At 31.8% G+C, this 12,329-nt stretch overlaps 1 protein-coding gene across 1 annotated transcript; it reads left to right on the top strand.

Annotated features, from left to right (window-relative positions):
• Positions 1,098-3,739, top strand: LOC109327383 (probable trehalose-phosphate phosphatase C). Its single transcript, XM_019560502.1, has 10 exons — positions 1,098-1,644; positions 1,759-1,899; positions 2,022-2,093; positions 2,187-2,279; positions 2,369-2,431; positions 2,525-2,626; positions 2,744-2,891; positions 2,986-3,056; positions 3,182-3,274; positions 3,363-3,739. The coding sequence occupies exons 1-10, from the start codon at positions 1,348-1,350 to the stop codon at positions 3,429-3,431; spliced, it is 1,149 nt and encodes a 382-aa protein (XP_019416047.1). The 5' UTR covers positions 1,098-1,347; the 3' UTR covers positions 3,432-3,739.

The raw sequence follows: 12,329 nt of genomic DNA, 5'->3' as shown, positions 1-12,329 counted from the left end.
TTTTATAGTTAAAATGGATTTATGATACATAAATATGAAGGATATATCAAAAGTTTTAAGGGTAAAGATTTATACACAATTAATATATCATCTACAATTCATTTATGTTACTTTAACTTTAGTAGTAATGATAATTGAAAATGAATCATATATAATATAGTTGTAGTATAAAAAACTCTTATTTTCTCTTTTCTGTATGGAGGTATTTTTTACAATATACATAACAATTGAATTTTGAAACCATATTTAAAGATTTCAACTATTCATTTGAAGCATGTAATACTTTTACATTTTTTGGTCATCTCACTTGAGAAAATTAGAGAATGAAAAGGATTAAAAAATTTAGATCGGAATTAATTCGTACACATCATTTCAAAGATACACAAAATTATGTCAGCAATCAAACACAGAATATACCTAAAATCCAACAATACAAATTATTCATCATTGTCATTATGCATGTTATGGTTAGAAATATCAGTATGCAAATGATTTATTGGCTGGCAATTCTTACTTGAATAAGGAAGACAACAAAAATTATTAGAGTGGGGTAAATTACGTGGTTCTTCCCCTTTTCTTTATGCCAGTCCTTTCTCTCTGCATGGGGCATAAACAGAAAATTCACCGTCTGTTCTGTTTCACACTGTCAAAGTTTTAATTGATAAATCTTTTTACATATTAATATACATATATCAGCACACCCAATATCTAAGGTGAAAAAATATCGACATTATTGGCTTACTTATACATAAGAATTTCTGCTTAAAATATAATAATTAAGAACACAGGTGGCATCAACACCTTTATAATTTGATATATATGGGATGAGATAAAGCAAACTCTAGTGGTAAAGGTTATGACTAGGAAATTACACGATCTTTACAGTAAAGGTTCCTTATAATTGTGTACACCTTTTTCTTACAGCAGAAAAAAGAAAATAAAAAAGGAGGGTATAGCTTTGTGTGGACCCTCCATTTGCATATTTAGTATAGTTGCTGAAAAGTACAAGGGGGTTATAGAGAAAAGAAGTGGTAGTTTCGTCGGTTTGTGCCGTGTAACCTAAGATTATAAATTGACCACACACCCCTTCATGTTTTTTCACTTGAGCTAGCCTAGTATCCAATAAGAGCAACCTAGTTTTATTTTTATTTTAACCTTTTTTTTCACACACTTTTTCTTCCTATAAATTCCTTATTGAGCAGAGGAACCATTCACGTACTATAATCACCTTCTCTGCTCTATTCTCTGTTCTGTTCTTTAACACAGTTTCTTCCAAATTTTTCTTAAGGTCACATATTACTGTGAACTTAATTATAAGTTTGAAGTTTGAAGGGAGATATATTATATATGATGACAAATCAGAATGTGGTGGCTCCTAATGATGTGAAGCTTTTGAACTTCAACACAATTTTTGTGATGGCAACTTCCATATCAAATTCAAACTCTAAACTGCAGTCAAATTCAGCAGTGCAGGAACCACTTGTCATGTTTGGTGGACTCTTGAGTCTGACTCAAAGAAATGTTAGGAAAAGGTTGGAGGGAAACAAAGTTCACAATTGGGTTGATTCAATCAGAGCTTCTTCTCCAACTCGTGCCAAATCTACTCTCCAGGCTTCAGAAAACCAAGACAAATTTTCTTGGAATGTAAGCATAATAATAATCCCAAGAGAAAAACTCAACTTCTTTTGATCTTAGTATTTGATCCAATGGTTTATGATTCTGAGTTGACTTTGTTCTATATTTCTCAACTCTTTGCAGCTGTATCACCCTTCAGCACTGGACATGTTTGATCAGATAATATCTAACTCGAAAGGAAAACAGATTGTAACTTTTCTTGACTATGATGGAACTCTCTCACCTATTGTTGCAGATCCAGAAAAAGCATACATGACTAGCAAGGTTTTCATTTTACTCTCTCTTGTTTCTGTTTTACTCTGTTCACTTCATATATAAATACAATATTATAGAGCTTATATTTGTGATTAATTTTCATATTTTTATCTCTTCTTCTCAAATTATAGATGAAAGGGACACTAAAGGAAATAGCAAGACATTTTCCTACGGCCATCGTGACCGGAAGGTGCAGAGACAAGGTACATTTTTTTTTCTTCAATGCAAACATAAAAACAAAACAAAAATTCATTGTTTTATTTATGCTATTATTAAGTGTTATTTTTTTCTTTCAGGTATATAATTTTGTAAGATTGGCAGAAGTGTATTACGCAGGAAGCCATGGCATGGACATAAAGGGCCCCCAACAAAACCGAAGTCCTAAGAAAGTGAGTGAAACTTTCTATTAATTAATTGAAAATAATTTTTTTATGATGTCTATTTTCATTATGCTAAGGTCCGTGGTGCATTATTTCAGGGTAATGATGGAAAAGCAGTGCTATTCCAACCTGCGAGTCAATTCCTGCCAATGATCAACGAGGTTTGTTTGTTTGTTTTCTTCCCTCTCAATTCCCAACAATTTGACATTTGGCAACACCTATATTAATTGCGTCATTATCAAAAATATTTTCAGGTGTACAAGATTTTGCAAGAAATAACAAAATCTGTGCCAGGGGCTATGGTTGAGAACAACAAATTTTGTTTGTCCGTGCATTTCCGTTGTGTTGACGAAAAGGTACCAAGTCAACATAATATTTAATTGCTTCCAAAAATTAACGCTAATTGTGTTATTTAAAATCATACACCATTAACCATTTTATCTAACCATTTTCCCCCTTTTGATGTTTTTTAGAGTTGGGCACCATTGGCGGAGAAAGTTAAATTGGTGCTAAATGAGTACCCAAAACTTAAACTAACCCAAGGGAGAAAAGTCCTAGAGATTCGTCCAACCATCAAATGGGACAAGGGCAAGGCTATTGAATTCTTGTTGCATTCACTAGGTGAGTAAAATTTATTCATGCAAAAATATAGGATTTGGTCCCATATTCCTAAAATTAACTATATAATATTAACTCTTTACTTTTAAATTTATAGGATATGACAATTCTGATAATGTATTTCCAATCTATATCGGTGATGATCGAACTGACGAAGATGCTTTTAAGGTAATAGAATGTCACCACCTGGCCTAGATAGTTAAATTATATTATATTTAGCTAGCTATTGCATAATTAACTAAATGTATAGTTTAACTGATTACTTTACATTATGGATATTATATAAATTTCAGGTTTTGCGTAGTAGGGGTCAAGGGATTGGGATTCTTGTTTCTAGATTTCCAAAAGAAACAGATGCTTCTTACACATTGGAAGATCCATCACAGGTAAGCATCAATATCTTGTACCTATTTAATATGAATGGTGAATATATGAGCAATATATTAACTATTTCTTTATTGTGCTTATAAACAGGTTGAGAAATTTTTGAGGCGCTTAGTGGAGTGGAAAAGATCAATCACTGTGACTCGCACTAGTGTATAGAGTTGTAGATTGATGTAAATGATTTAATGAAAAGAAATGTAGATGGTGAGTTGAAGGAATTGACACCACCTCATAATTTGGTGAATGGGTCGATCGAATTGTATCACTTTGTTGTTGAAAATGGAGAAGAAGAAAAAAGAAATTCTTCCATAATTTCAAATTTTGAGGATAAAGTCCAAATAGATAGATTCCTTCACACGGATGCATGCGCATGCGAAAAAAGGACAGATGTTTTATGTCACTACCGAGAAATTATCGCACTATTCTACCTCAATAGTTCTAATTATATCTACATCATTCGTTTCAAATATACTATTTTAATTTAAATTCATCAATACATTACAAATAATGGGGAGGTGATTAAATCATTAATAGTGCAACACAAATGCACAAAATATGACATTTTCTAGCTTTATTTATATAAACATGTATACCATATATAAAAAAATAACTTAAAAATATAATTATGTACAAGTACTGGAAAAGCTGGTTTAGACAATCAAATTAAAACTACAAAATCAGTTACTCTAGGATATTTAGGGTTAAGAATAAGTGAGATAAGTTCACAATGAATATGAATGAGTGAAGCAATAATTTGACTAATAAAAATAATGTTTTAAGGTTTTAAATTAAGATGTGATATTTGGTTCCGTTTGATTGTTCTACTTTAACTCATTGATTGAAAGTCTCCCCAACTATTGGGCTCACCTTTTGTAGCAATTAGTATCGGAGCTCGCAGTATACTTGGGAAGAGTGATTGAGAGAACAACGATAATGACTCGTTTCCAGATTGCTAGATTATAACATGGAATAATGCTAGTTGCTCATAGTGATGTGGCCTGACCTAACGTTTGGGGGGAGTATTGGAGAGAACGATGTTAGTGGCTCGTTACCAATTAAGCTAGACCGGATGTTATAGGAATAAATACACTAGCTTATAGCTAGGTGAGTTAGTAACACTGTCAGAATATTTGAAGATCTCCAATTATTGGCTTCTATAACAATAATATTTTGATTTGGACATTTGCTTATATAATCTAACTAATGGAGAAGTTACTTTCATAGTTTCTATGCACAATGTGAAAGTTAGGTATACTTACCTAGGACTAGATCTTGATACCAGTTCATAACGATCAAAGTCCTATTATGATCCTAGTAATGAATAAATTCAATGAAGCAATAATTAGAAGACAAGAACCATGGTAAACCAGTAACATTAGTTAAGTGACTTTTATGTATTCATAAATTCTCATTTTTCGAGGAGTATTTCTTTCTGGATCTTCTTGTTTCCAATCGTGTCAAGAACAAACTAGAAATTGAAATCCTTCTCTTAATTGTTTAAGCAATGTAGGTGTACCATTATCAAGTACGTACTTAACAGTACTAATCTCAACAAAGGAATAGTAAAATTTCCTTATACTTAGAGCATTTCCAAGCATACATTTGTATGGTATTCTTATTCATTTATTTCATTTGTTGTTGTTAGATTCTTATTTTTAAGAATACTATTTTCACATAAATATTCTTATAATAAAATATGGTCACAAATACAAAAAGAATGTGATAGAAGTTGTTTGTTATAATAAGATATAAATGTTTATGATAAGTTATGTGACCCAAATAAAAAATATATATATTTGTTATTGTGAGAAAAATTTATGTTATTCTTAATTTATAAGGATGTCTAATAAATTATAAAATAATATGTACGGACCAAATAAAAATGTAATTAATATTGAGACGTACTAATCTTATATGGCTCTTGAAATGATTAATGTCTAATTTGAATTTTAATATTTATTTTATGAATGAAGATTTAAAATTTACTAAAAGTAACAATACATATCACAATTTTTTTCAGCTGTTTTTTATCAAGAAAAGTAATATTATTAGAGATAAATCATTACAAGAATAATACAATTGTGAACTGGAAATTATAAAATATGACATGAATGTTGTAAACTTGTAATAGTTATGGAAATCCAGCTTATTCAATCTTGCGTTCCATTTAAGTGAAGGCTTAAGATAATTAAAGATACTAATAATAGTCATTTGAGTTCTTCAACTTAATTGGCGCCTCTACTCTCTATCTTCATTTCCACCATCAGAGCCATATGATAATAAATAGACATTGTAGTTATAAAAACAGTTGTCAAGATTCTTATGTGCACCTCAGCTTAAAATATTCAAATTCATAATCATAGTTAGAAGATAACACATAACTGAAGCGTTAGAAATATACAAGTGTCTTATTAGCAACATTTTATTTGAAACTTGTCTGTGACGAGACCCCTTATCACCAATGTTAAATGGAACTTACATGTTATGAATAGCATGCGTTAGAGATATAATTTATCATTAAGGAAATGGTCGGAACTTCAATAACTGGGAGGGTTATCTTTTCAGGAGGAGGAGCACACATGCTATGTGCCTATTGGTTAATAATAAAACTAACCGAACTTCATGAAATTTGGAGGAGGATTCACCTTTTTTATAAAGAACTAATTTTTCTAAAATATGTAAATGTTCCTTCTAACCAATATTATTATTAGAAATCAAATTTTTCATCTTTTGTTATTTGATATTATTTATATAAATTAAGATATCATTTAAAAATAATATATTTTAACTAAAATACATCTATTTATTTCTATTAGGAAAAAATTGAGCTAATTAATAAAACAAAGATGATAGGATAGGTATAATTAAATTGACAAGAAGAGAATTGGAAAAATATTTGACTCAACATTGAGATTGATGAGACTATAAAACAATAATAGTTTTAAAATAAAAAGAAAACGTAAAACAACATAATAAGAAATGAACAAAATATTTCTTCAATACTCAGTGTTAAAACTGTACCGATTATCAAACCAGTCAGAGTACTGGTATAGTGGTACAGTGGTTCAACTGGTGGTTTAGTAATTAAACCATATGTTGGTTAAACTGGACATATCAGCTTATATTTATATATATAAACCTATAACAAAATAAATTCAATTAAGTAGATACTCAAATTTATAATTCATATTCATAATCTACTCAAAATTACATAAGCAAATAACTTTAAGTCTTTAACAAATTCAAAGTTTAAATTGCAAAACATATATCAATCCAAAAGTATCACTTAACAAACGCAAAACATAAATAAATGACACAAATTCATAACTCACCCTACAAAACAAATAAATTTGGAGTTTTAACATTTAAAGTCAAGGAGTCATACTTGTCTCATATCGATGTTCCATTTTTGCACCAAATCCTACCTTCAGACGGTTGACTCCAAGATACACAAATGTCAATGAGATTACACACCAATATTAGGAACCAAAAGGTGTAATCTACGTATGTTTTGGAATCATGTGCCTTGAAGTGTTGAAGAATGGTTGAAAAGAGGGGTCACCATGTAATGTGTTTTTAAGTTTATTTTAAAAAAAAATATGTGTATAAACCAGTTGGTTTAGTCAAATTTCGACCGGTTCATTGGTTTTAACCGGTTTTGATACTTGACCGATTCAACATCCTTACCATACTAGTTATGGGTCTAATTTGCCAGTTTTCCGGTCGAACTGACCAGTACGATACTATTTTTACATTACTGACAATACTTATTGATATAATATCTTAATTTATTCAACACTCATATTATTGGTTGGGCTGATTATTAAAATCCTATGAGTTAGTAAAAAAATGAAAGGAGAGGAATCAAAGTGCAATGAGAGTGTAAAATTTAGAGGTGAGAGGAATGAAGGGTTAAAAATATAATAATAAATCTTCTTTTAAAATATAATTAATAATGTGAAATCGACAATAATGTAAATATAAAATTTTAGTAAATGTATTTAGATATTTTGATATGTTTGTCAGTAAAAAAACTCTCAAATTTGGAGAATAGTGAAAATAGATATGTAAGACTTATAAAGGCTTCATAAAATCTCTAAAAAAAAATTTCTCTCTTTCAATCAACTCTTAAACAATGGTCTCTTTCCAACCATAGTTTATCTTTTCTTCCCATCCAAAAATAAGATTCTCAAACAAACTCTAAAAGGGGAAAATAAAGAGTCTACAAGTTTCACTCTCTTATCCTTGTCATCATGATTGTGTGGTAAAAAAATTCCAAATGATGAAAAATTAAGTGAGTTGAATTCCGGGAGTTTATTAGGTATATGACAGATCTTAAAATTTAATTGGCATTTAAAAAAATACTTATAAATGATTCATCAATCAAATGATAACAACACTTAAACTCACATCATTGTGTGCCAAACTGGACCACTTACATTCAGTGTTGTAAAGTTGGAATAACATCATAAACTGATAAACCCAAGTGTGATAAATAAATTCACCTTGATTGTTCTATATAAAGCTTGTTGATCATGCTTTGGCTTACGCGTTCACCTTTTGTTTTTTCCTTCTAAGCTCTTCGTCTTTGGGATGCTACTCTTTCCTTACCCAAATTATGCATTCCACACCATTACTAAACTAGATAATAAGACAAGCAACAACATCAATGGATTAACCCTAACTTATACACATCATAAAGCCCTCCGCGTATTCCACTAAAGCTACTAAACCTTTTCCATATGGTCAAGGTGTGGTGAACTTAGACACTTAGTTATCAAACATAGGGAATTAAAATAATAGATAAAATTAAGCATGACAATTATAGGCTAGATTTTTTTAAAAGCAATTTTTTTATTAAATTAATAAGAATACATAAGAAAATCCCTCTCTCAAGAGAGAATTAAAAACAAAATATAGAGACAATGCAACAACCAAAACCCCACAAAGCATGCAAATAGCCTTGAAGATCATCCTTAGATAACCACTACAACACTACCACAAATTGGAAGTAATTTTTAATATTATTTTATTTAAAAATAGTTAAAATTTGAATTGTTAAAAAATTATATCAGTATCTTTATTCAATATTGAAGATGATTTATGATCAAATTAGATATTACCCATAACAACCATCAACAGATTATAAGAACTAATATTTTGAATATACTCATTATCCTAATTGCGACTATAAAATTATTATTTTGGGAGGATTCGCAACAACACTATAATCACAACCATTGGCTACATTTTCTTGCAATTTTCCTTTATTACAATAAAAGTAACAACAATTTTAAACACTTATAATAACTAAGAAATCAAAACCAAAGAAATTGATGATGATAAACTCCTAAGCCACCAACTAAAAAAACAGCACAAATATAATTGATACTAGATACCATCATTTAGCAATTAGAACCACCATAACATACACCAGTACACCACTTCCAAAACAATGGCAAAAAAATCTTAACTGATGGAAGCCAATAAAATCAAGAAATTCCACCGCAGTAGCACATAATGTTTATACACAAAAATAAATATAAATTATATATCCTCTCAATTTAAATCTGCCTCCCAACTTGTATACTAGCCACAATGAGGGTCGAATTTAATAAGCTTTAAATGGGACTGAGGTGAGAGTAGGAGCGGCTGGCACCATCACAGGGAGCCAGGAAGTCTAAATCTGGATCATAATTTATTAATTATGCTCATTATTATATTCTAAGACATTTTTTAAGGATAACAAAGTGAAGATCTGGGACAATAAACTATAATTAAGACTAGCACTTCCTACGGCAGAGAGGGCAAGTGTTGATTCTAATATCTAACATCCCTCACAATTAACAATAGAAAGCCCCAGCATCCATCTTTATTTAGCATCACTATTTTAAATTGGACAATATAATTGTAATTCAATTCTGTGATTGTAATATTGTGATTTTGAGATTTCCCACAATTGTTTGGGACAACAAATATATTCACTTTTCCGACAAATTTTTATAGTTATGATAAATGTGAGAATTTGTAGCTGTAATTTAAAACATTATTTTTAACATATAAAATAATTAACTTAATTTATAGACAAATCATTGGGCACCCAGATTTGACAGAGCCCACCTGATGAATCAAATATCTTAGAAGTGGTATTCAAAAATAGTAATATTTTGATACAATGAAAGAGATCTGATCCCTAGTTTAATGGGTTATTTTCAAAGGGTTAGGTGTGTGAAAGGGAAACCCACTACAATGTGAATCTTAGAAATGGTTGAAGAGGAGTTGGAATCCACTCAACGTGCTCGATTTAAACAAGACATTGGGATTCTTAATGGGGACACCAAACATGTTTCCAAGCCTTGGAACCCATGCTTTCATTTTTCGTACGTGTAAAGTTATACTGCCACTAGATTCATTTTCATCATTGGTGCATCAAAACTGAAATAAACTAAGTCTAAGAAACCCCAATTATTGGTAGAAAACCAACAAATCCGAATGAACCCATTCATCACTCTCTTATGCTAAAGTCGAACAGCTTTTACTCATGTAAGTATTAATCATTAGTTATATGTGAGTCATAGAAATATAAAGCTGCCTAATATTCTTTTTCTAGCTAGGAAGAAGTCCCTTTAAAGTAGGCTTTTAATATAAAGTGTGTAAGATATTTATTCTTCAGGTCCTTTATTATAAGATAGTTTCAACTAAATTACAATATAATATAGTCTCAACTAGTTATTTGTTGAGATTTGAGGTCAGGTACTTCCAATTTATGTTATGTTCTACAACTTGGCAAGCTCTTGAGGAAATTCCAAAACTATAGTTGTTTGATATTTTTGGTTTCAAAACTATTGTTATTGTATAAATTCATTGTTAAAATAGTGTAATTCAAAGTTAGGTAAAGTAGTTGAATTAGTTAGGAAACTTGCCATATATAGTAAGTTGAAGCTTTGATCATATTCATTCAATACAAGAAAGGCATAATCATTCTATCTATCCATATCTTCTCTTATCAATTCTTCTCTAACAAAACTGATATCAAGAGCTAGCTTCACCATGGGACCAACTAATGGAAGCTTCCCTGCAAACCTCCCCATCCTCAACGGCAAGAACTGGAACAAGTAGAATATCTAGATGAAGGTAATCTTTGTATATCAAGAAGTGCGTGAGGTGGTTGAGGAAGGGTACCCTGCACTTGCAGAAGGTGCTACAGATGCTTTGAGGGCAGTGCATAGAGAGAATCAGAAGAAGGATAACAAGGCTATGTTCTTCTTACATCAATGTGTCGACAATGCACACTTTGAGAAGATAGCCTCAACAAAGACAACAAGAGAAGCATGGCAGATTCTTGAAGCTTGCAACAAAGGTGCAGATCAATTGAAGAAGGTGAGATTGCAAACCTTAAGGCGTCAATACGAATTGATGCAAATGGAAGTGAATGAGAAGGTAGCAGATTTCTTCAATAGAGTGATTGCCATCACTAATCAAATGAAAGCCTCTGGTGAGACAATCATAGATCAAACAATTGTGGAGAAAATTTTTCGCACACTAGCACCAAGATTTGATCACATTGTTGTAGCTATAGAAGAATCAAAGAACTTAGAAATCTTGAAGGTAGAACAGTTGTAGGGGTCCCTAGAGGCACATGAGCAGAGAATGTTGGAGAGATCTGGTGAAAGATCACATGATCAAGTGCTTCAAGCACAAACATGGAAGAAAGGAGGTTTCTATAAAAGGGGAACTCGAGGAAGAGGAAGATTCAGAGCCTCCAGAGGTGCCTCTGCTAGTTTAGAGAAACAATCCCTGAACTCAGAAGGGGGTGACCAATCAGAAGCATTCACTAGAAGAGGCTCACAGAATTGGAGAAGAGGCAAGAGAATGGTTGATAAGAAATCCTTGAGGTGCTTCAATTGCAACAAGATTGGTCATTTCTCCTCTGAATGTAAGGCACCAAGTAATGAAGCTAACTTGGTTAGAGAGAATCAGGAATAAGATAAAGAACATGTATCTTTGATGATGTTGGCAAAGGAAGGTGAGAATAACTCTGAAATCTAGTACATTGATTCAGGATGCTCTAACCACATAACTGACCACAAGGATTGGTTGATCAATCTTGATGAAAGCAAGAAAAGTGGAGTCAGATTTGCTGATGATAGACACATCTCAGCAGAAGGAATTGGTGATGTAAGGGTCAAGAAGGAAGATGGAAAAGATGCACCGATAACTGGGGTTCTTTATGTTCCTGGTTTGAAAAGCAACCTCATCAGCATGGGTCAGCTATTGGAGAAAGGTTTCACTTTGCACATGAGCAATGGTCATCTTGAAGTTTATGACAATTATCAAAAGTTGATCTTGAAGGTTCCTCTCACCAGAAATAGGACCTTCCAAATCAAGGTAAATGCCTTGAACTCACATTGCTTAGCTACTGAGGTGGAAGGAGATAGTTCCTGGTTGTGGCATCAGAGATTTGGTCATTTGAATTTCAAGGATCTAAGTCTGCTGAATTCTAAGAGTATGGTGTCTGGCTTAACTCATATCAAACTGCCTTCAAAAATCTGTGAAAATTGCTTGTCAAGTAAGCACCCCAGATCTTCTTTTAGTACCTATAGTGCATCTAGATCAAAAACTGTTTTAGATGTGATATATACAGATGTATGTGGTCCAATTGATACTGTGTCAATGGGAGGAAATAGATACTTTGTATCCTTTGTTGATGAGTATAGTAGGAAGATGTGGGTTTACTTGCTCAAAACTAAGGGAGAGGTCTTTGGAGTATTTAAAGTCTTCAAGATCATGGTAGAAAAATAATCAGGAAAGTATATCAAAGTGTTTAGAACAGATGGAGGTGGTGAGTTTTGTTCAAAAGAGATGGAGAATTTCTGCTCAATTCATGGAATTCTACATGAAGTTACAGCTCCTTATACACCATAGCATAATGGAGTAGTTGAAAGAAGGAACAGAACCATTCTCAACATGGTTAGAAGTATGTTGAAAGAGAAGAAACTTCCTCATCATTTCTGAGGTGAAGCAGTGATGACTGCTGCTTATGTGCTAAATTTGTGT

This window comes from Lupinus angustifolius, chromosome LG15 (genome assembly GCF_001865875.1).
Source record: "Lupinus angustifolius cultivar Tanjil chromosome LG15, LupAngTanjil_v1.0, whole genome shotgun sequence".
NCBI classification, from domain to species: Eukaryota; Viridiplantae; Streptophyta; class Magnoliopsida; order Fabales; family Fabaceae; genus Lupinus; species Lupinus angustifolius.
The sequence above is the reverse complement of the archived record's forward strand: the minus strand, read 5'-3'. Positions and strand labels throughout refer to the sequence as shown.